The sequence below is a fragment of the Sorex fumeus genome, unplaced genomic scaffold (genome assembly GCF_029834395.1).
Source record: "Sorex fumeus unplaced genomic scaffold, SorFum_2.1 ptg000042l, whole genome shotgun sequence".
Lineage (NCBI taxonomy): Eukaryota > Metazoa > Chordata > Mammalia > Eulipotyphla > Soricidae > Sorex > Sorex fumeus.
Window position 1 is genome coordinate 10,360,515 of NW_026606099.1, and position 25,171 is coordinate 10,385,685.

The 25,171-nt window shown below is 51.6% G+C and overlaps 1 protein-coding gene across 2 annotated transcripts in view; it reads right to left on the reverse strand.

Annotated features, from left to right (window-relative positions):
- Positions 1 to 2,360: 2,360 nt before the first annotated feature.
- Positions 2,361 to 25,171, reverse strand: part of CBX5 (chromobox 5) — a 39,105-nt gene continuing 16,294 nt past the window's right edge. The window contains exons 1-5 of one of the 2 annotated variants that reach the window (XM_056120100.1): positions 20,486 to 20,641; positions 18,416 to 18,593; positions 10,818 to 11,004; positions 4,490 to 4,590; positions 2,361 to 2,976 (exon numbers count right to left, since the gene is read on the reverse strand). In XM_056120100.1, coding sequence (XP_055976075.1) covers positions 2,826 to 2,976; positions 4,490 to 4,590; positions 10,818 to 11,004; positions 18,416 to 18,552 — 576 coding nt within the window. In that variant the 5' untranslated portion in view covers positions 18,553 to 18,593; positions 20,486 to 20,641 and the 3' untranslated portion in view covers positions 2,361 to 2,825. Of the gene's footprint in view, positions 2,977 to 4,489; positions 4,591 to 10,817; positions 11,005 to 18,415; positions 18,594 to 20,485; positions 20,642 to 25,171 lie in introns of those variants that run through there. The other variant, XM_056120099.1, reaches the window with a different exon arrangement.

A 25,171-nucleotide genomic window follows, 5' to 3' on the forward strand; every position in this document is an offset into this window, starting at 1 on the left:
CTTTACCGGACAGAGACCTGCCACCCACTGTGCTATCTCCCAGACCCCAACAGCTGACCTTGAACAGACCAGCATCGGCCCAGCTCAGGGCTCAAACGTGGCCATGTTGGCCCCAGCAGCTTACAGGGCAAACCCCAGCCAACAGTCGGTGAAGAGAGCTGCTTCGATCAGCGCAACAAAGCATCAGACTTTCTGAAAGAGGACTAAACACAGGGAAAACACCATCCCAGCACCCGAGCACCCAGGACGCGGAGATTTAAGACTGTTGAGCCCCGAAGTTCCCAGAGGAAACAGGTTTGCTGCCAGAAAAAGCTACTCAGCACTGACAAGCGCCACGGGCACAGGCGTGCATCTGGGCTCCGCTCTGCCGAGGGCTGCCGCCAGGACGGCCCGTCTCTCCACCTTGCCAGGGAGGCAGCCGGGAGGACCCGGGGAGCGAACACGAGATGCCGTGGTGGCCCTCAGAATAAGACTCAACCGACGGGGCCGACCGCACGATGAAGCCGAAAGCAAGGGACGAAAGAGGTGACGGGAATCGGAGGACACGGGGGCTTACTCGAGGTGAGAGAGAAGAAGCCAAAGAGAAGTTTCTATGCTCCCTCCAAGGATGCCAGCTGCCAGGCGGCCCGGGTTTCTCAACACCCACTTGTGCTTGTTTGCTTTCGAGCACACTTTTTAGCTAGTCTGGCTTGAAAAGACGAGGACCAGCGTTGCTGCTACCCCCACGGCTTTGGGGGACACGCACTGCGCGGTCATTTCCGCCACCTGCGACCTGAGAGATGCAGACCCCTGCTCGGGCCCCTGTGCTCGCTCAGCCCGACTGAGACCCTTGGTCACCTGCAGGCTGATCTCGTCCTGATCACGCTGCTTCTCTCTCTCAACTGCCCATCAGATTAAGTACCGGAGCGGCCAATCACCCTGCACTTGTTCGGAGAGGAAAGCAAGAGGGAGCGGAAACTCCCACCCTCCCCAGAGACGGGCCGAGTTCCCACCCAATCACATCCCCATTCAGAAGGACTTTCCTGGGCGACTTAACCCCAAAGCTCCATTGTTGCCGTCTGTCACGTCACTGTGCCAACAGCTGTCTTCTCAACTGTGCACCATCATTTCTGACATAATTTACACAAGCACGCAGAATTCAATCAGCAGCTGAGCGCGGAAGCAGGGTTAGCAAATGCTATGAATGGATGTCTGATTTGCATATTATTTGGCTCATCTGCGGACCGGAGCGATCCATCTATTCCTCGCGCTCTTCTGAAGAGCCCAGAAACGGCCGGATGCTCCCGGCCAGACAGCTCGTTCTGAACAGCGAACGTTAACAACACAACTTCAGTGGCTGGTGAATTCTGGAGTTAAGGCTATTTCAGGCGTTCATTCTTACTTCTCAGCTTTGAGCTGGGACAAAGACGTACTCAAAACCCTGCTAGTCCCTCACTTTCCGTCTTCCCGAGCACCGCCCCCCCGCCCCGCCCTCTGACTACAAGGAGGTGAAGAAAAGCAGGATGTCTGTTGAGGAACAAAAGTCAGATGGGATCATCAGAACTGCCTCTCCTAGGGCAAAGCAAGTGGGAAACAAAGGGAGTCATTTCGCCAAGGAAGGAGAGAGGTTGTGTCAACTCGCCAGAGCCAGGGCCTGTCACTCTGAGGTGACGCTTCCGCAGAAATGCATTAAAAAACAAAGACCAACCAAAACACCCAGCCACAACCCGAGTTTGAGGGCAGAAAAAAGGAGAAAGAGCATTAATACTGCGAGGGCTCCTGGTGGCAAATCCAGGCGTCAACGGCGCAGGGAACTGGTGACGCAGAGAGTGGCGGCCACCAGCTCCCCCCTGAAAACTGGCACGGGGACGCAGGTCCACTGAGAAGCGAGGGTCGGGTCCGAAGCCTCTTTGGTAACAGGAATGCTTTGGGAGGCCACAAAAGTTGGCAGGGCTGGGGGGTGCCTAGCACCTTGGCACAAGCAAGCACCAGGCAGTCACTCGTACCTACACAGAGTCCAAATACGAGGCCTAGAAGGAAATAATACATATATGCCACATGTGATAATAGAGACAACTGCCCCCTCCCGCCCTCCCCATCATCCTCATGCAGGTAGCGCTAAACATCTCCCACCGTCAAGAATCGTGTCATTTCATGACGGACTTGCAACACCTTGAAACTCAGAATCAGGAATTGCTGATGGACGAGGCCAGGAGCCCCGGGAGGTGCCTGGGCCGACCTGGGTGCAGCACTGCCAACCCTCCGAAGGCCAGCCGAGGGCCAACAGGGCAGCTCAGGAGGCAATTCCAGAAACCCAGCGTCCTCCAGGGGGAGGGACCCCGAGGGCAGGCACCCCAACAAGCAGGCAGTCGTCGTTGGCTTTTGGAAAAGAGGGGCAGCCTCTTTTCCGTCCCGACAATCTAAGACAAAGGCCAGCAGGTCGTCAACAAGTTCTAGTAACCAACTCAAGGAACCAAATTCATCATCACTGTAACAAAATCTCCCAATCTAAAAAGTGACCGGTTCTGAAAAGATCAAGACTTGAAGGTGAGTAAAAAGTTAGAGGTCACAGGGGAGCAGAAGGGAGAGGTCAGGGCAGAGGAAAAAAAACCGGAGGGAGGGGGTTACATACAGCATGTGGATGCCTGGTCTTCACGGAGAGACACGTATCATGAATCAGACCATCAGTTATTTTACAAGAGAACCAATACCAACATTTCTCCTGTGGAACACAGTGATAAGCACGTTTTTTATGGATGTGTTTAGGATAGAGGGGGTGGGAGGAGGGAAGGAGGCGGGAAGGTAAACGGATTATATACAAAGAGAAAAGACAGCGCCCCTCCCCTTTAGCTCTTGGCTGCTTCTTTCTCTTTGTTTTCTGCATCCTCGGGGTATGCGTGCCACGTCAGTCTCTCTTCATAAAACGCTATCACAATCTGTGGGCATTTGACATTTGCTTCCTTCGCCAGGACCAGGTCAGCTTCATCCGTGTCTTTCCTGGAAAGAAACAGCGGCCATTTAGAAGACAGGGACTTAGGAGGACTCGAGTCGGACACCTCACGGAACTGGCTGGAGCACTTTTTTTGGTTGTTTTTTTTGCTTTTTGGGTCACACCCGGCGATGCTCAGGGGTTCCTCCTGGCTCTGCACTCAGGAATTACCCCTGGCGGTGCTCGGGGGACCCTATGGGATGCTGGGAATCGAACCTGGGTCGGCCGCGTGCAAGGCAAACGCCCTCCCCGCTGTGTTATCGCTCCAGCCCCGAAAACCAATTCTTTTAAATTAAAATTCCACTGAGATGTGAGCAAAGACAATTACAACCTCTTCTACAAAACAGATATTTAATTCACAGAGATAAGTGTTATGGGAAAAAGGAGGCAGAAAGCCAGATAACTTAAAGAAACTCAAATTTGGGTTAGAGTGGGCGAAAAAAGCTAATCTATAAACCAATCTACAATTACTGTTATTTTTTGGCTTCAGGGGCACACCCAGTGGTGCTCAAAGGGTAACCCCCGTTCTGTACTTAGGGGTGACTCCTGGCAGTGCTTCGGGGGAGAAACGTAGCACCGGGGATCGAACCCTGGGCTCCTGAGCGCAAAACCCACCCTCAGCCCGCTGAACTATCATCTCTGTTACATGAAATTAAACGGTAAGAAGCAGACATGGCCGTGTTAATAAAAGCAGTCGATAGAGTTTCTTCTACACGCTGCTGATTTTCTTGGTCCAACTTTAGGCTTTCAGGAAATAGACCAAGAGCATTTCAATCAGATAAACCATTAAACTCTCATGGTCATTAGCGTCCTCGGCGGCACGACAGCATGAGCTCTCTATTTAGAGACCGAACTTAGATCACGAGTCCAGCACGCTAGGAAACAGGCAGGGAGGGCCAGACCCTCAATCATCCTGTCTTCGAGAAACCGACGGAGGGGAAGTCGGCTGCACTTTCCCCTACGAGCCGCTCCCTTGCCGGATGAAGGAACTTGTACCCTGGCCAGTGTTAGTCTTAATGCTTTTTGCTGAAATTCTATTTTTCTTTGAGACACTATTCAGTGGTCCAGGACCTCAAGTGAAAGCAAAAAGCCTCACTCGGCTCCCCCGCACGGCCACAGGCAGGAGCCTGACGGTAAATGACTCAGCTCTGTGCAAACAGTCGCCCGGGTCACGTTCTGCTTCCCTTTTCTGCTGTGTGGGCCAACAAATTTGGTTGAACACCAAAACTCAGGGATTTCTTAAATCCATTAGAATTTTACCCCCTTCTTTCTGGGTCACACCTGGCGATGCACAGGGGTTACTCCTGGCTCTGCACTCAGGAATTACTCCTGGCGGTGCTCAGGGGACCATATGGGATGCTGGGAATCGAACGCATGCAAGGCAAACGCCCTACCCACTGTGCTATCGCTCCAGCCCCACATTAAAGATTCTTTGATAACTCAGTCTTGCCACCCTGGCTTCTGTATACGTTTGAGTCGCTGGCAAAGGAACAATTGCAGACCAAGTTCAATCGCTCTCACCATTTCATTAGAAACATTAAGTCACCACAGGAATCCGTTGCCCCGATGATCTTCTCTGGCTCCAGTCCTCTCTCGAAGCCCCTTGCAATATCATTGCTTTGCTACAAAGAGAATTTGAACAGAGGATTTAGCCTGGAGAAAGTACAAGCAGTCTCCTTGTTGACCAACGCCACAAAGCAGAGTTGACGTTAAATCACGCAAGACCATTGTTGTTGTCAATTCATAACAATGCTGAAAATTGAAGAAATACAAAACCAAGTTCAGCTGCTGACAGTGATGTCAAAAGGCAGTTTTAGAATAAAAACAGTCATCCTCCTGGTATTTCTTCAAAAGAATGAGGCGTGGCCCTAAAACTGCAATATCCCTTAACATTTTCTATAGTTATCAGCTAGGAGTTCCTCTAGCTTCATCTCTGTAATAGTGTAAACTGATTACCACCAAGTTGAACTAAAGCTCTTTTTTGCTTTAAGAAACACTTGCGGGGGCCAGAGTGATAGTACAGCAGTCAGGGCACTTGCCTTGCATGTGGCTGACTCGGGTTCTATCCAATATGGTCCCCTGAGCACCGCCAGGAGTAATTCCTGAGTGCAGCAGAACCAAGACTAACCCCTGATCACTGCCCTAGGTATGACCCAAAAAGTCAAAAAACAAAACAAAACAAAAAAACCCCAACTTTCCTTAAAACAACAACGACAACAACAACACGCTTTTGTGGAGCTGAAGAGACAGCAGGGCAGACCTGGCAGGGAACTTCCACGTATGGGCCTCCGAATCACCTGGGCACTGAATGATGTGGCCCCCAAAGTAACAACAACGAACCCCCTCCCCATTTTTGTTTGTTTGTTTTGGGGTGATAACCAGCGGTGCTCCTGGCTCTGTACTCAGAAATCATTCCTGGTGCTATTCGGGGGACCATACAGGTGCGAGGGATCAAACTTCCGCTTCACTACCACTCCAGTCCAAAACCCCACGTTCTTGCTACGGGGGCCGTGCCCAGGGAACTGGGGCAGGCGCCTGGGGACTAAACCCCAGGGCCGCACACATGCCAGGCTCACGCTCTGTCTTTGTGCCGAGTGACACCCCCAGTCCTTTTCATTTTATAAACTTGAAATACGCCACCTCTCAATCTTTATTTTTTTAGACGTTTAGTTTACTCTAACACCGATCAATATTTTTAATACCTCTTTTTCACAGTCATCAATATTTATGAAAGAGCGGAGGTAAAAATGATTCAAGGCAGTAACATAAAAAGCTGATTTCTTTTGCAGCTCCTGGGCAGCAGTGTCTACCAGACGGGGACAAGAGGCCCGGCCTCTCGCCTCCTGATGTGGACGAGCCGTCAGCATCAGAGGACAGAACGGGAGGGCGATTTATTTATTTTTATTAGTGAAACACCATGAGGTACAGTTGTAGATTCACAATTCCTGTGCCTGGGTTTCAATTACACAATGATCAAATACCCATCCCACCACCAGTGCCCATTCTCCACCACCACTGATCCCAGGATCCCTCCCACGCCCCATCCCCCCCGCATCCCACCCTGCCTCTGTGGCAGGGCATTCCCTTCTGTTTTCTCTCTCCCTTTGGGTGAGCTGCGGTTTGCAATAGAGGTATTGAGTGGCAATCATGTTCGGACTATAGTCTACTTTCAGCATGCTTCTCCCATCCTGGGAGGATCCTCCCAACACCCTTTATTTGTTGCTCCCTTCTCTATCTGAGCTGCCTTTTCCCCTAGCATGTGCGGCTGGCCTCCAAACCATGGAGTGAATCTCCTGGTACTAATCTCAGCCACTCTTGGGTGTTAGTCTCCTATTTTGTTACTTTATGTTCCCCAGATGAATGCCATCTTTCTATGTCCGTCCCTCTTTCTGACTCATTTCGCCTGGCACAATACTTTCCATGTAGTACCACTTGTATGTAAATCTCACACAGGAGGGTGATTTAAAACTAATCATCCTCCAGGGGATTGTTCGGACTTGGCGCAAATGCGATCGGGCGAGCTGGACACAGTCCACAGTCGGTTTCGGCTGTGACAGCACTGGCAGGATGGGAGGGCAACATTTTATACGAGCCCAGTCATTAAGGAAAATCTTATTGTGGAAGATAATGGGAGCTTATCTAGTGGCAACACGGAGATTTATAAGGACTGGCCTAATAAATTAAGCCTATGAAGCCTGACTTTTATAATACAATCTCTTTGATCTAACATTCGTCTCGCTTTCTTCTGAGAGATACAAAAGCATTTGGGGTCCAGGTGGCCCCCGGAAAGATACCAGAACCCACAGTGGGAAGGAAATTCCAGGCCTGGATCGGGGGAGACACTGATTCAAAAACACAGCCTCTTTTGGGGGTGCTTAAGAGAGGGGAGGTTCCCAGATGTGCGCACAGCTGCTCACAGCTGGAACGCTGGCGCACGGGCCGAGTCGTAAATCACAGCCGGCGGCTGGAAACCGTTTGCCACATAGGGAGGGAAGGGAAGAAAAACGTCCAAGCTGCTGAAAAGGAGCCGAGGCGAGGAAAATGCTAAAATCATCACACAGGCAGTAATCTTAAATCAGGCATAATGCCGACTAACAAATTTCTTCTGCAGAGGTCTAAAGAAAGAAATGCAAGACCCCCCCACCTTAAAATATACAATCACCCCCTTCCCCGCTGCCTGCCGACAGGAAGGGAGGCAGGGGCCCCAGGTGAACGCGGCAACGGAAGCGCGGACGAGCGCGGTGGTGGTTTTCAAGGTCAGCAGTTTCAGAGCCCGGCCTGGGAACAAGACCCGACACAGTGGCCAGATTTCTTCTTGGTTTTGTTCTGGGGGGCCACACCCAGCCGTGCTCGGGGGTTACTTCTGGCTCTGCACACAGGGATCACTCCTGGCAGTGCTCGGAGGACCACTGGGGGATCACACCCAGGTCAGCCACATGCGGGGCAAATGTCCGCCCTCCCAGAGCGCCCCCTCTAGCCAAGAGCGGAAATCTCAGGCTGAAGTTACGTTACTCGGTTGCAACTGGCTAGTCCAAAGCCTTGGGCCGTGTTGCTAGCTAGAAAATGAAATGAGAGACAAAAGCCGGAATACAAGGGACTAATTAAAAGAAAGAAAGAAAGAAACCAAGAAGGAAGCCCCCCTCCCGAGAGAAAGGAACATCTTCTTACACCCTTTATTGGTAAATCTATAAAAATGATATACAGACCTCACCAGAATAGGGCGGTTTCAACAATAAGGTTGTAAAAACTAAAATTCATTAGGAAAACAAGGAAACCGACACAAATCCAGGGTCGACTTTCCCTTGTCGGGGCTACTATTTTACTCCTTATCCCCATTTCCTTTCTTATAGAGGCCCAGAGTGACCTGAACGTCCTTAGGAAATGCTGAGACACTGAAGCCTAAATCCAGCCCCTCAAAAATCTGAATGCGGGGCCAGAGAGGGAGTGCAGCAGGTAGGGCATCTGCCGGACACACGGACCACCTGGGTCTGACATCCAACAACCCCTGCGGTTCCTCGAGCTGCCAGGAGTCAACCCTGAGCACAGTCAGTGCGGCCCAAAAAATCCAAACCAAAATAAAGAAATCAGAACGGGACTGGCTGGGATGCTCCGTAGTCGGGATGCAGATGGCTTTCAAGCCTGTCCCGCGTGCATCACCTCATGAGGATAAGGTGCAGTCGGGGCTGGGAAGGGATGCTGACGGGTACCCAAAAAGAATGAAGATCTCTAAGGATGCCTTATGACAGCGATCCTGGAAGACTAGGAGCGGACTAGGTTTCGACTAAACTTTAAAGGAGTATGATACAGTCCTTAATACCAAAGGCTTCATGACCTTAAAATGAACGAACAGAGATGAAGGCTAGGGGCTGGGTTATCTGTGTGCGCACAGAGGGAGAAAATGCACCCAAGGGCCAGAGACTTGGCTTGAAGGGCTGGAGCGCATGCTGTGCTAGGAGCCCCAGGTCCGGTCCCTGGCATCACGGCTCCCTCAAGCACCTTCGGGGATGACCCGAACAGGGAAAGACACAGACCCCAAAGAGGCACCGCTCATGCCCCTTACTTGACAGTTCAGGATCAGAAGGGCACGGACTCCAAGCCAGATGTCACAGCTACACCTTTTCACTGCGGGGGAGGGGGGCGAGGCTGGGTAGTGGCTCAGGACTTACTTGGGCCTTACACTCAGGGATCTCTCCTGGCTGACTAGGGGGACCATACGGGGCGCCGGGGATTGAACCCGCTCAGCCGTGTGAAAGCCCAGCGCCTTACTGTCCCTCTGGCCCCATAAATACACTTTCTAACCTGAACGATAAAAAGATTCCAAAGGAAGATAATTAATTTTCTACTCCAAATAAAAAGAAACAGAGACCATGTCCGTCTCCGAGACCGACACTACATTCTTTAATCTGCAGTGCCGGGGGACGAACCCAGGATCTCATGGGGGTTAGGCCATCAGCACTGCTCCACCGAGACACATCCCCAGCCCTGAACTTGACATCTGACTTTGCTTGGGGAGGTTCTGAGCCACACCCTGCGACACTGCTGGTCTTCAGGGCTCTGAGCTCAGCAGTGACCCCTGGTGGTGCTCTCAGGGGAAACCAGATGCAGCGCAGGGATCTGCGGACTTCACTGACTGAGCCAAGAGGAGGCAGTTTCGGGTTTTCAAGGCGCCCTTCTGGCCCTGGTTCAGTCCCACTATTGCCCGGTGCAGAGTGCAACTGCTGCGAGTTATGCCTTCTGCGACCGCTGGCTCTGCAAGCAATTTCCAGCTGCACTGTAGTTTTTCCAATTCTGCACCACAGTCAGGCAACTCAAGGGTGATACCTGACAACGGGAAAACACCAGAATGTGAGTGCTCCCCCCGCCCCCCACCACCACATCAGCAGCAGAGAAGGGAAGGGTGGAAAGTGAAACTGAATAACGGGGCCAAAGCGATAGTCCGGTGGCTCCACGTGCCTTGCATGTGGCCAGCCCGGGTTCAATCCTCAGCATCCCGAATGGTCCCCGGAGCACTGCCAGGAGTAATTCCTAAGCGCAGAGCCAGGAGGAAGCGCTGAGCATCACCAGGTGTGACTCCAAAATAAAAAATTAAACGATGGAGGCTGGCGCGACGGGGCAACCGACCCAGGTTCAATTCCAGCCCATCTGGTCCCCTGGGTACCACGGGGAGATGCAGAGCCACGAGCACGCCCTGAGCATCACTAGGTACGACCCAAAGAGCCAGGTTTAACGTAAAAAGAAAGGACAAAGTGACCAACTACGCATGTGGACCAAATAAGTCAACCAACAATCACAGAGAGGGCCAAGAACGTGGCTCAACGAAATGGCGTGCATGTTTTGACGGCAGGAACCCTGGGTCTGACAATGCCACACGGCCCCCAACCATCATGGGCTTGGGTGTGGCTTAAACCCCTAAACTGTCAGTTCTCTTCTGTCCTGAAGAAACTCACTAGGTCTGGGCCGGAAAGATCGTACAGAGGGTCTGGTGCTTGCCTTGCACACAGCTGGCCCTGGTTTGATCTCTGGGACAGCATATGGTCCCCTGAGGACAGCCAGGAATGATCCCTGAATGCAGAGCCAGGAGCGAGCCCTGCGCATTGCTGGGCGTGTCCCCTCCCCGCTGCCCGCTCCGAAGAAGAAAGAAATTCAGTGTTCTGGACAGCCAGAGACAGCTTAAAGGGCCAAGGGCCGACTCTGCACACAGCAAGTCTGGGTTTGAGCCTCGGCACAGGTCTCCTTGAGTACCACTGAGCACAGACTCCAGAGTAGCACCAGAGGATGGCAGCGCATGGCCCCCACTAGACAAAATCTCACCGTGCTGGAGGGAGGCCCCCGGGGTTGGAGCACAAGCCTCGCGTGCAGAAGGCTTGGGACCCTCATGGAGCCCGAGTCACCTCTGGGAGCAACCTCTGAGCACTGAGCCAGGAGTCACCCCTGAGCTAAGCCAAAAACGGCCCCCAAACAATTCGCCAAAAGACAACCGCACACTGCTTTGCAGCAGGAGGTCCTGCGAGGTCTCCGGCATGCGATGCCAGGATCAAGCCACCAAGTGTCACCAGAGACTGTCCCTCGGTAAGAGAGCGGTCTCCTGCTTATGGGAAAGTTGGAGAAGGGCTGCGTTTCACAGCAATTTCACTTCTTCAGGGCGATCGATTCTATGGCTCCATTGCACACCCAAGCCAGGAGGGGGCACTAGAGTGAACGGACACAGCTCGAAAGCCCCTTTGTTCACCAGCCTCCCTGTGGAGGTCGACTCGAAACAGAACGAGTCCAAAAAGCCCTCGCGGGTGGGTGGGCGACAGGCAGCCAGGCAGGCCGAAGAACAGAGCGCGGGGAACAGAAGGAGGCTTACCTCTCGCTTTTTCTTGGACTTGATATCATCAGCACTGTTGGAGAAATTGGATTTCCGCTTATTATTTTCTGCCTTCTCCCTGGGTTTGTTGTTTTCTCCCTCCTTCATCTTCTTATACTTTTTCATAAACTCAGAAATTAGCTCGGGGCAATCCAGGTTTTTCTCGGGTTCCCAGGTATTGTGCTCCCTGGGCGAGAGGAATGGAGAAGAAGGGGAAAGAATGAAGGGAAAAATTCAATACAAGAATTTTAAGAGTCAAAGAAGACAAACTGGCAAAAGAGAAAAGAAACCCCAGGCTTAAAGAAGGAAATTAGTATGAGCAAGGACCCTCCCAAGAGAAAGGAGGAAATATGTTCAGACAAAAACTTGCACGCAATTATTTACAGTAGCATTTCAATAGGCAAAAATAGGAAAGACAATTCAGTGGCTAGAGAAACAGGACAGTAGGAAAGGCGCTTGCCTTGCACACGGCTGTCCAGGGTTCAATCCAGTTCGACATACGGTACCCCCTGCCCCACCAGGAGTAACCCCCGAGCACAGAGCAATGAGTAAGTCCTAAGCACCACTGGGTGTGGCCCAGAAAAGAAAGGGAAAATTCAATCGTTACCAACTAGTGGATGAATAAAATATGGCATGACCCACAATGGAGTGCTATTTTGCAACACACACACACACACACACACACAACACACACACGCAAAATATTGGGGCTGAAGATTTAGTACAGAGTACCGGTAAGACGCTCGCCTTGTATGACCCGGGTTCGATCCCCAGCATCCTGTACGGTCCCAGGAGCACTGCTGCCAGGACTGATTCCTGAGTGCAGAGCCAGGAGTAATCCCTGAGCATTGCCAGGTCTGACCGAGCCAACAAGAAAAAAGAGCAAAATATCAACACATGCCACCACATGCAAGAACCTCAGAAATATCCGAAGTGAAAGAAACCAGAGGCCGGGCTGGGGAGATCCCAGGGCTTAGGCGCTCGCCTCGCATGTGGCTGACACTGTTCAAGTTCCCAGGACCACATCGGGTTCCCTTGAGCACAGAGGCAGGAGTCCCAGAGCACTGCCAGGTTGGACAGACCAACCCTCTGTCCACCAAGAAAACAGATGTAAAAGACTTATATTGTCCAGCTCCATTTTGTGGGGGAGACGGGGGCCACACCGGTGGTCCTCAGGGGCGACTCCTGGCTCTGCACTCAGGGATCACTCCTAGCAGTGCTCACGGGAAGATAGGGGGTGCTGGGAACCGAACCCGGGTCGGCGCTGCAAGGAAAGGCCCCACCCTCTGTACCCCGCTCCGGGCCCGTCTGGCTCAACTCCAGCTTCATGAGTTAAGACTTCCAGGCTGCCGCGGGGGCTCCCGCACGCTTCGCTGCAGCCTCCTGAGCGACCTCTCCCTGGCCCTATCTTTTCATGCTTCTACTAAGCTAGTAATCAAACTCAGGGTCCCAAACGTGAAGCGGGGGGCACCACTGAGCTCCGCCCCTGACCTTGTCTGGTTCCACTTGCCCGAAGCTTTTAGGAAAGACAAACTTAAGCGACAAGCAGCAGACCAGAGATTCCCCGAGGGTGGGAAATCTAGAGCTTAGGGAAATGCGGCTTCACAGCTCTTCCGACTTCCTTTAACTCACCAACTTGGCCTGTTGTTTTTTTCGCTGTTGCTGTTGTTTTGGTCTTTTGGCCACACGGGGAATGCTAAAGGCTTACTCCTGGCTCTGTGCTCAGGGAACACTCCTGGCAGGGCTCAGGGGACATGTGTGCGCCAGGGATTGAACCCTGGTTGGCTGCATGCAAGGCAACTGCTCTACCCACTGCACTATCATCCAGCCCCCTAATTCATTTCTGATTAATTTTATGTGCTATAAATCATACCTCAATAGAGGTATTAAAACTTCAGATAGGAAACGTTTTTAGAAATGATCAAATATGTACTTTCACACATACAGCTAACTTTGCAAGTTTTTTCCAGAGCGGGCTATACCCATAGGGTTGGAGGGTAAAGATTAAGGTGCATATGGAAGATACATACTGTCTATTCACTTCAAGAAGGAAGATTCCCCGGGCCAGAATAATAGTATATTGCATGCAGCTGACCACTGTTCAATACTCAGCACCCCATACGGTTCCCTGCACACCACCAGGAGTGACCCTTGAGTGCAGAGCCAGGAGTAAGCCCCTCACCCCCTCACCTTACCAAAAAAAAAAAAAAAAAAAGAGAGAGATTTTGGTGGGGGGGAGGGGTTTGTTTTTGTTTTCTTCCTGAAACGGAGCACATAGTAGGCTATATATATTTGGGAACCACTATCTATGTAAATCCTGAAGAGAAGATAGTTGGCTTTTGTTTTTGAATTTTCCTAAAGCAAAAGATGCAGTAACGTCAGTTAAATCATTAAAATAGACGCATTAGGTCATTAAAATATAGGCACACAATAAAAAGGAAAAGTCTCAAAGGCGGGATTTGAAGCATAATAATTCAATGTCCTGTTTACATTCCCAGGGAGTCAAAAAATAGTTTTAAGTAAAGAAAAAAGAAGAAAACCCTCATGAGACCTAACTGCAACTTGGCCCAAGTGAGTATTATGAGGAAGTAAACAAATTTTTGTTATTCACAAAATCGTTCCGTATTCTTGGCATTAGATTAGAAACTCAAACCACTAACTGCCGGTAGGTTCAAAGCAAGAAAATGCCGTGGGCTGGTGACGTGGCTCAGAGCAGACCCCTTGCCCACCTTCAAAACAAAGGCCTTCACCCCATCCCTAGCACCAGGGGCCAAAGGATAAAACCCTGGTCTGCTTCTGGGTGACACCTGGCGATGCACAGGGGTTTCTCCGGGCTCTGCGCTCAGGAATTACCCCTGGCGGTGCTCGGGGGACCCTGTGGGATGCTGGGAATTGAACCCGGGTTGGCCGCGGGCAAGGCAAACGCCCTCGCCGCTGTGCTATCGCTCCAGCCCCAGGAAGAAATATTTTTAAGTGGGAAAATCTAAACCAGACCTTGCCGTTGGTCCTAGCCAGTGGCCAAAGTCTTTAGGTTCCAGAGTCAAGATGAACGTATTCAAAGGTTCCCTGGGGCTGCAGAGACAGCGCCAAGGGTTGAGTGCAGGCCCTGCAAACGGGAGAGACGAGTTCGGTCCTCAACTGCGCAGGCTCCTGAGCACGGCAGGAGTGGAGTCCTTGAACATCCATCAGTGGGTGCAAAGCCCTCCCCAAAGAGATGTTTCGGTGGAAATGTTTTGAACACATGCCACAAAAACGTGACTCAGACAGAAAGCAAAATGATGGGGAGGAAGTCATACTCTAGATTTAACTTCTCGCAAAGGGAGCTTAAGCATGACACAAACTTATTTCGTCTAAAAGTCTCTCCTTCAAAGTCTTGCTTTCGGCAAGAACAAAACGTTTCTTCTTGGGGCTGGAGCGATAGCACAGCGGGTAGAGTGTTGGCCTTGCATGCAGCCGACCCGGGTTCGAGTCCCAGCATCCCATATGGTCCCCCGAGCTCCGCCAGGAGTAATTCCTGAGTGCATGAGCCAGGAATAACCCCTGTGCATCGTCGGGTGTGACCCAAAAAGCAAAAACAAAACGAAACAAAACAAAACATTTCTTCTTTGGTAACTTTGCCCCGATCTATAGACCATAAAGTCTATTTATCCCAGAAGAAACGAAAGCATCAAAGCCAAGAGTCATGCAAACAGTCTCATAAAAAAGCATGAACAGGGGGTGAGTTCCCAGTAGGAGCCGGGAAGGACAGACCTATACTGGAGTCTCCCTTTTCCCATCACTCCGGTACTGCTGTTTCCACAGCAACCTGTTTTCACCCCAAAGAAAGCCTGGCATTCTTTCGAAAAGTCTGGGCTCGAGGTCTAGGGCCAGAGAAATCTTATACCTGACCCTCGTTCTAGCACTTATGTTACATGCTCTTCACAAGTCACTTCTTACAAGATACCCAAGTACTTCCAGCAGTGATTTAACAGGCCCCCTGCACATCTTGAATGCTCTGTCTATACACAAAAGCTAAACTCTTTCAGGTTTGTTATTTTAATTCCCGTTTTATAGTGGTCTAGGTCTCAGACTCTTCTCTACAAGAAGTTGTAATACTATTATTCCTTTTTTCTTTTTCTTTTTGCTTTTTGGGTCACACCCAGCAATGCTCCTGGTTCTGCACTCAGCAGATAGCACAGCGGGTAGGGCGTTTGCCTTGCACGCGGCCGACCCGGGTTTGATTCCCAGCATCCCATAGGGTCCCCTGAGCACCGCCAGGGGTAGTAACTCCTGAGCATCGCTGGGTGTGACCCAGAAAGAAAACAAACAAACAAACTACCAGCTCTTCCAGACCCACCACCACTTCAGAAAAAGCAACTGGAACTTTTCCTGCGCTCCGAGCTTTCTAAAGCTGCTGCAGTGAGGTGGCGTGAGGGTCCGCATGCGAAGCTGAGCATCAAACCCAGGTGAGTGCACGCAGGGCAAGCGCCCCACCCACTGCGCTGTCACTCCAGCCTCAGTCTCCCCATCCCTGAATGTGGATGATACTCCTGTGGACCAGAAGGGCTCTTGTGGTCAAAGAGCCAATTTGGCTCCTCTCCGCTCGCCTCTGGTATCAAGCTTCCTTTTCCGGGGAAAATCAGAAACCGAAGCAAAATGCACAGGTGTGCAGCCTCACCTGATTTGGACTGAGTCTCCCGAGCAGTGCTCAGGCGGCTGGGGGTAGCTCCTAGCACTACGCAGAGATGTAAGAGGAGGGCTGAAGGGGGGTGCTGCTTGGCTTCTGCGGTGCCTGGGACCACCAGGCCACCCTGGCAATGCTCTGCAGGTCATGCACGTGTCAGAGGTAGGACCAGGGCCCCGAAATGCCAAGCACGCGCTTCTGACCCCTGCAGCCCATCTTCCAGCTCCAGACTCCCCCTTCCAAGCTACCTCCTCGATGGTGATAGGTGCCAGTTCTTTCTGTTTCAAAGCAAAGCATAAACTACCCTAGCACTTCAGTGTAAAGCAAGTTACTTAGTACCTAATGGATATTCTATTCGACATTTCCGTCTTGCTCGTAAGTGTCACTGACCGAGGGCTGGAAAAAGAGCACAGAGGGCTGAGTTCACGCTCTGCGTGCCGGAGAGCACTGTTGGGTCCCTGGCACCATGTGGAGGCCCCGAGCCACAGCAGAAAGGTGGCCCCAAAACTGAAAAATCAAAACACTCTCAAAAAAGGGCTGGAGCCATAGCACAGCGGGGAGGGCGTTTGCCTTGCACGCAGCCAACCCAGGTTCGATTCCCAGCATCCCATAGGGTCCCCTGAGCACCGCCAGGAGTAACTCCTGAGTGCAGAGCCAGGAGGAACCCCTGTGCATCGCCGGGTGTGACCCAAAAAGAGAAAAAAAAAAGAGGGACTGGGGAAGTAGGACAGCGGTTAGGGCACTTGCCTTGCTCGCAGCTGACCTGGGTTCAATCCCTGGCATCCCATACAGTCCCCCCAAGCACACGAGGAGTGACCCCTGAGTACCGACAGGTATGGCCCAAAACACCCCCAAAAGAATAAAATTTTTAGCTTTTCCATTTTATTATTATTGTTCTAGAATAAATTTTTCAAGATAAAATGTTGGGGGAGGGAAATATGTTGTTCTTATACTTTACTCTCTTGGGAAGAAGAGAACTTCATTCTAGGACACTTCTGAGATCCAAAGATCGTTCTGGGGGAAGTACGAGCTAGGAGGGGACTGATGCTCCCTTTGCGTAAATGAATATATTTTAGCAGTTACCCGCAAGCACTATAGCAGGAGTAATCGACAGCTACCCTGGAGTTATGTCAGGCTCTGTCCAGTTACTGACATCTGATTCTTCTCGCTATTTACCGAGGATAAATGATGGAGGAACTTTACCAAAGTCACCCAGTTTCTATCATAGTTGGCAGAGCAAGAATCTGGACCCAGGCAATCTGGTTCCCAAATCTATAGTCCTAATCAATTCATCACTCAATCACTCTGCCTTTGCAATCCATCATTTCAACAACCACTTGAAGGAGACATTTTTTTTTTGCTTTTTGGGTCACACCCAGCCGATGCTCAGGGGTTCCTCCTGGCTTTGCACTCAGGAATCATTCCTGGCGGTGCTCGGGGGACCCTATGGGATGCTGGGAATCGAACCCGGGTCGGCTGCGTGCAAGGCAAACGCCCTACCCGCTGTGCTATTGCTCCAGCCCCCTGAAGGGACTTTTAGTATATTACTGTGTCCTCTGATTCTTAAAAAAAAAAAAAATTAAAAAGAAGAGAGCAAGTGAGGAAGGAGAAAGAAATGGAGGTGGTTCTCCGGCAAACTCGGTCAAGGGCATGGACCCCTCTTCCGGATAACATTGGGGTGTCCTTGCTCCTCCCCCAGGGAGCTTAGGTCTATCAAGCCACTCCCACAACAGTGCCCCGAGGCACACCCAATTCCCTCAAACACTTATAATCCTATCTTGCTTTTCTCTTTCCTTTATGTCATTTGCACGGCTCATCTAGCAATGTCCTTTTTGTACAGACACAGGAAGACAGTTGATGCTGTGCTATGTAACATGGGAGTCAGCTGACTCCAAAATAACACTTACTCCTGGGCATCCATATTGACTTGCTTTAAGCTTTGTCGCTTACGTTGCACCCAGCCCCTGGCACCCCAAAAGCAGGATCTCGGCGAGGGACTGGATGGACCCAGGGCAAGCTGTGAGCTACCCTGGCATCGAATGGGCCAGGCCAAGCGCCATAATACTTTTAACTACAAGTTAAGAGCACGGTCACGGACATGACCCAAAATGAAGTAACTGCATAAGGGGTTAGGCAAGACTAACCTGGCCTGAGGACTGTGGTCTGGAAAATACAGCGAGATGTTCCCAGGAAGAGCCCATCTTTAACCTTATTATACCTCTTACTGTGTTCACACAAAAGGACATTGCTAGAAATATTGTAAGAAATAAATTTATTGTTTAAGTGGATTATTAGCTGAGGAAAGGAGAAAGCAATACACCCTAGACGGAATCCCCGCCCTGGAGCGGATGTCCTAGTGACCTGGAGTGCTGAACCCTCAGATGAGATTTTGTCCTTGACTGAATCTCCTGAAGGAGTGGCTTTACCTCTTGCTTGTTGTTACGATAAAGGTCAACCCTACCTTTGTGTCTCCCCACCCTTCGTGATCTCTGTAGAAGAGGGCACTAGAAAGACGACAACTAGACCGAGGACGAGAACCGAGACTCTGGAGACTTTGGGACTAGGAGGTGGACTGGATGACGACCATGATTGGCGGTAGGGGACTATGTGACCACGTCGAGAGGAAGAAGACGACACAACAAAAGAGAGGACTTTGAGGTCCACGAGGAGACTAGGATGACGGTACTATGAGAGCGGGGACTGTGACCAAAACGACGACTGAGACGGGACTGTGCGGGGAGGAGAGAGAAATGAACCGCCCACCGCCCAGCCTGGGACCCGGCTCCCGTTTCTCCGTTCCCCGGTCCGGTCCTCTGCCTGTCCATCGCCATCCCCGGCATCTCGGCCACCAAACGCTCAAGTCCCCGCGCACCCACGCCTCTCTCTGGGACACTCAGGCTCCTCAAACTCCTCCAGCCCACGCGAAGGCACTTACTCGGTAAAGCCTTTCCACTTGAGCAGATATTCCACTTGCCCCTTAACCACACGCCTGTCTAGCACCTTCTCCACGACGTATTCCTCCTCATCCTCCGAAGAAGAACTGTCAGCTGTCCGCTTGGTTTTCTTTCCCATGTCGCACTCTGTTCCGCCGAAGAACTAAAGCCACCGGGTTCCTGCAAAATAAGGACAAAAGGCTCAGGCTCCACGAGGAGTCAGCAGCTTTGCCGTATTCTGATAGGATCCACAGAACAGCCGAGCGCCTTTCCTCCTCCTGGGTCTCAGGCCTTCCACAGGCTGGTCTGAAGAATTCAAGAACAAGAGTCAACCCCTGATTTCCCACCCACAACTTTCCCTTTTCTTTCTTTTTTTTTGGCTTTTGGGGTCACACTTGGCAATGCTCAGGGTTACTCCCGGCTTTGTACTCAGGAATCACTCGTGACGGTGCTCGGGGACCCTATGGGATGCTGGGGATCGAACCTGTGTCGGCCGCGTGCCAGGCAGATGCCCTCCCCGCGGTGCTATCACTCCAGCCCCACTTTCCCTTTCCTTAAGACCCAAATCATTTGATGCCACAATGTTTATCTTCTCTAGCTTCAGATTCCAAAAGACAACCAAGTGTGTTCAGACACTTCTGCGTCAGTTTCAAAGTCAGGACTTACCATTTCCAGGGAAAGGAACCCCTGACAGACTTAAAGACTTTCCCTGCAAAGTGAATGATTGCTTATAAAAGGCCAAAAGAAGCCACCAAAATGCTCTTCCCTCCTTTTAGGCCTTTCAAGATACTTCTAGTGAAACGGGACGTTTCCCCTCAAACAAACCGAGCTGGTTCCCTCAGAGCATCCATCAGCTCACAAAAGCAAGGCCCACACCTGGCACATCTGAAGGAGTGGCTTTACCTCTCTGTGTTGTTATGATAATGTTCAACCCCACATTTTCCATTTCGGGATGGGAAGGAAGAGAAAATTTTTAGTTCGAAGCTTCAAAAATTGGCACTGGACTGTTCACTATATTTTTCTCTTTTCCTTTTGGGTCACACCCGGCAATGTCCAGAGGTCACTCCTGGCTACACGGGATGCTGGGGATCCAACCTGGTTGGCCGTGCGCAAGACAAGCACCCTGCCCGCTGTACTGCTGCTCCGGCCCCGTTCGGTGAACTCTGAAGGCCCAGCTGATTCCAAGACTTAAGGAGTTCTGTCTCCTCCTCACTGAGACTGGCGCTGGGCCAGAGGTAGAGGAGGAGGAAAAAGTCTGGCCCCACACTCACAGCAACGCAAACCCTCAAGACACAGAGGAACCATTCACAGACTCAAGGAAAGCTGAAAAAAAGGCAACACAAATGGAAATTGAGTTAAGCTCAGAAATATGCACAGCTAGGGGGTACTCAGTAGAAAGTCTAGGTTTTTTTCTTCTTCAAATTCCCACCATGTTGCTACAACGATCTTTTAGAATTCTTCCTTGACTATATTAAATGATGCCTACAGTCTGCACTGGGGATTAGCACGAAATGTTTTCTTAGCTGAACTCCATTTTTATTCTGCTGTCACCTTTGAAGATTTCTTTCAGCATGCTCTAAACTATTTCCATGCTGACCACTCCCATCAACAGGGGAGCCACTACAAAGCTCAGACTGGCTCAGGCCAAGAAGCATGGAAAAGTTCCATTTAACCAAATACTCTGAATTCTCAAAAATCTGAAAGGTCTGATTCAGGAAGAACTGGAAACTCCATCAGCAAAACTTCCTAGCAACAGATCTGCATACTCAAGAGAAAGAAAGAAAGAAAGAAAGAAAGAAAGAAAGAAAGAAAGAAAGAGAGAGAGAGAGAGAGAGAGAGAGAGAACCAACCACAAAACCGCTCGCACCTACTGCGGCCTTGCAACAACACAGTTTTCATGAAAACGCTTTTTTGGAAGAACGTGCAGAAGAATGTGGGCGAGGGGTTCCAAAGCGGTTCTGCCCATTAATCGAGAAGACAGCCCCAGGCTCCGTCCAGAGAGAGGGATTGCTCTCCAGGGCGGACAGAAACAGGAAACGTCCTGTTCCGGGGGGACCCCCGCCCCCACTCACCTTGGAATTTCCGGGCGCCCGGCGGTCAGGTCGGAGCGTGGTCGGCTGCAGCCGGTCCCGGGCCAGGGCCGCCCCCACCCCGCCAGGAAGAACAGGGTCCGCATGGGCGCTCTCCGGGCAGCCAGCAGGGGCCCGCAGGAGAGGGGCCCCGGGGAGCGGGCGCAGGGTCCCTCCTTACCTCCCGGCTCGCCCGTCCTTCCTCCCTCGGGCGTCGGGAGGGGCCCCCGCCCAGGTCCGGCCAGGCGGGCTGGCAGCTCCCCGCCCCCACCCGCTGCCCGGGCGCCACTGCGCAGCTGTCCCGGCCCGTTGCCGTGGCAACCGGCAGCCTACAGGCCGGGGTGGGGGTGGGGGCGGGGAGGCCGCGGGGAAAGTTGAAAGGCCCCAGAACTTTCCCTTTCGGGGCGAGCTGGAGGGCCCCTCCCCGCCCTCCAGGCCCGGGCGCTCCCCGCACCCAGCCCGTTCCGGACCAGCACCGGGAATGAATCCACGCAATCTCAGGCAATCTCCGCTCGTGGAACGGAACCGCGAGGGCCGGCGAGGAGGGGGGAGGGGAAGGGCCGGGTCCCGCGCAGCAGAATCGGAACCAACCGCCCACCACCCACCCCCTACTCGGCCCCCCAGAAGCGCTCAGACTAGGCCTTCCACCATCTGTCACTGAACAGTTAATTAAAATTTGTGTGTGTGTGGGGGGGGGGAAGCCGCGGGAGCAGGGGGATGAGAGAGAGAGGGGGAAGGGTAGTCCTGCACAGGCATGACGCAACTTTCCTTCTGGGAGGGCCAGTTCGTACAGAAGCAAAACCTGGAGGCACCAAGCACGAGCGAAGCACCTTCCCGGTGAAGTCAGAGAGGCCAGAGAAGCGAGGACAGCGGGCAGGGCACTGGCCTCGCGCGTAGCAGCCGACCGACCGGCGTTCACAAAGCAGACCAGGGCTCTGAGCCTGGTACCTGGGTGTCCCCCAAGTCCCACCAGGAGGGAGGGAGGGATCCCTGCTCTCAGGGCCGGGCGTGAGTCAGAGCACAGCCAGAGCGGCCCCAGGGCAAAGAAAAGAACCTTTCAAATGAAATTGTAGGTCGATGTATACACGCATGCAGTTTCAAAAACTTTCCTGGCTTGGTCTTTAAAAGTATTAGAATACCCTCAGCCTTACAGACGGTCTTTATAGCCAGACGTCCAGCGCTTGCCGACCTTGCCTCCCCGACCGGGGTTTTAATCCCAGCATCCCATATGGTCCCGCGAGCACCACCAGGAGTGATTCCTAAAAGCACAGCCAGGAATACGTATTTCCTGAGCACCACCAGATGTGGCCCCAAATCAAAACAACAGACGATCAGAGCAAGTATGTGACTGAGGGGAAAACAGAGTGATTAGTCTGATGATCAGACAAAGCCAGATAAGACGACCAAAGGTGGCCTTTTTCTGGGTCTTTTGGTCAACCCAGCAGTGTGGGGAGACCATGTGCGAGACATGAGACCGTAAGCGCAGCGCTATCTTTCTGACCCCAAGGCAGACACTTCGACTACAGAGATTTTCCCTCTACTCTGAACGGCCCCATCAGGAAATCTTGGAATTGAAAGCTGCCTTTTTAGTTTTTAGGTGTGTGTGTGTGTGTGTGTGTGTGTGTGCGCGCGCGCGCGCGCAAAGTAAGAGGAACAGTTTTTACTGGGCCTTACTTGGAAATATGTGAAGGGAGGGAAAGAAGCGTGTGCTGGAGAACACAGCAGGGGGCTGAGCGATGGTCCAGCGGGTGGGGCGGTTGCCTTGCACAGGGTGGGTCCCGGGTTCGATTCCCCGCACCCCATGTGGCTCCCTGGACACCACCAGGAGTGACCTCTGTGTACAGAGCCAGGAATCAGCCCTGAGCACTCCTAGGTATCACTCTCCTCCAACCCCCCATCCCCCAAAATAAAATAAAACGAAGAGAGAACACAGGCTTCTTCACAGTGAAAATAGACAGAGACGGACTGACTCAAAGAACAAACTTCAGAACTTTTGTTTTCGCGGGAATTCAACCAAATCCTCACGTATCAAAGCAAATGGTCTTATCACTGGGCTATATCCTCAACCCTCTTCCTAAAAAAAAAAAAAAAAAAGTCGACAACACCCAGCAATACTCGGGTTGGTGCTCACTCCTTGAAGCGCTTGGAGGACCAAGTGGCACAGCACTGGGGGCTCTGAGCTTTCTCACAGGCCCCTAATTAAAAAAAATGAAATGAAACTCTCAGAGAAGGGCTATGTGAAAATACCACAGAATTTAGATCAGAATTCTGATCTGGTGATTAACTTGCCGTGTAAGTAACTCACGATCATCCTGTTGTTCGTAGATTGCCTCGAGCAGGCCCCAGTAACGTCTCCTTCGTCCTAGCCCTGAGATTTTAAAAAGTGCCATATTCAAGGCTCTCTCAGGGTTAGGAGAATGAGACCCATCATTGTTACTGGTTTTTGGCATATTGGGTACGCCACAGGGAGTTTGCCAGACTCTGCCCTGTGGGCAGGTGACATTCGGTAGCCTGCCAGGGTGTCCAAAGTAAGAAAGAGATATTATCTCATTCATGTAAGTAAACTAAAAATTGTTTTTTCATAAAATATTCAAGAAAAGGGAAAGGAAAGAGAGGAAGGGAAGTTCATGTATTATGAAGGGGGAGGGTCTCCTTAAACAGGATTCCTGGTCAATTCTTTTGTTTGTTTTGCTTTTTTGGGTCACACCCAGTGATGCTCAGGGGTTACTCCTGGCTCTGCACTCAGGAATCACTCCTGGTGGTGCTTGGGGGACCACATGGGATGCTGGGAATCGAACCCGGGTCGGCCATGTGCAAGGCAAACAGCCTACCCGCTGTGTTACCACTCCAGCCGGTCAAATTTTTTTTTAATCTAACCGAGGATCTAAAATGGGCCAAATGAATCCCCACTGCCTACCTACTAGGAGAAGAGAAAGTTTATGATGAAACCAAAGTGCTGTAAATCCCCCAAAGAGAAATTTTGTGCAAGTCTTATAGGGTCGAATAAAACAGCAGAAATTCATGACCTTCCAAATTCCTTTAACCGTACGATACGCAGTTAACTCTTGGAGCTCAACGCGTTCGCAGAAGGCAAGAGAGGGAGAAGAGGTCTATGCTAACTCGGCGCAGACAAACGAATCAGCTGGTGGAGTAGGCAGGTGAGCTCCTGTTCCAGGATGGATTAAAATAGATGCGTGCTACCTGCAACTCCGAACAGCACTGGGGACGGCAGGATGAAGAGCAACGGTCATCCTGCGAGAAGGGACAGAGGCCGGGAACGGAGGATGGCAACCCCACGACTGCGGTGACCCCTTTCAGGACAGAAAACACGACTTCCACGGTATGAGGGGCAAAACCACTCTGGCGTCCACCTTGGCCCTCCAAGACAGAACGCAGAGTCGAATCAATCCCCCGCTTTCCATCCGTGACCACTGCCTCCCGTCCCTCTCTTTGGGAAATGGATTTTGTAACAGCTGACAAATCAAACTGGGCCCGATGCCAGGAGTCAGAGTCCAACCATAATATTCTATAAAGAATGGCAGGCACTTGTCTTGTAAATCTCCTGGACGGTCACAGATCAGAAGCTGGCAAGGATGACGACATAGTTCTGATGGAATGTGTCTTATCTTAACCTTGAAGTTACAGATCTGCTCAGGAGCTGCAGTTAGAAATGAGAAATGCACCCAGACATCGGAGGGGACATAATTCTCTTCAGACAGTGCGACCCAGCGTACTAGGGTCAAACGAAACACAAAGCCAGACGAACAATTTAAGGGCCGGAGAGCCTGGACCAGATAAAGCACCCAGACTGGGGCTTCCCACTGCGCGGGGAGGAGGGAGTTCTCCAGGATGAGAAATGAGACATGGCTGGCAGGATGATGGAGTGATCACGGTGGAATCCCGATACCATGACGGAGGAGGAGAGTCTGCGTCTGGGAGAGCAACCTTATCCTGGTGGAAATCTCCGCGGGAAGGGGGCGCGCGGCTTCTCAAGTTTCCAGGCCGCCCGGAACCTCAGCACCCGAGACTTGGACAGACACACAAGAACCGCTCCGCTAAAGGGACCAGCAACGACAGGCGAATCCTGGTGATCTGACAAGAGCAGGGATACTGAAACACACGTGCGCGCACGCATACGCACACGCAAACGTACGGGACGGAGACCTTCACCAGGGATACGATTGGAAGTCAGATTTGGAAAAAAAAAACATCAAAGAGCTTTGCGGTCAGGGGCAGTTAGGACCCACATTCCAAGTCACTGAGAAGAGATTTCTTTAACAGATGAATCTTCCAGAAACACACACACACACACACACACACACACACACGAGGGGGAGGTGGAGGAGGCAGACAAGGAAGTGAAGCAGAAAGAGAGGGACAAGCAACCCACACGCTCTAAGGCCAAGAGAAAAAAATGCGTAAAGCCCAGCAATCCCCAGAAATGACAGAGAGGGGGCTGGGACAATGCAAAAGAACCAACGTGCCAGGTCAGTTATTTGCCTGAACCAATCAATACCGGAACCACAGAACCATCGGGTGGGCTCTGCTGTCTGCTTTCACCAGTTCAGCCTCTTCGGGCCGGTCTCTTCCTTCCATGTGACGGTGGGGGCCCCTCCTGGGGATGAGGCTATGAGGGTCTAAGGGTTTGAAGTCTAGACCCAGAAACAAGTTTTTTTCTTTTCTTTTTGG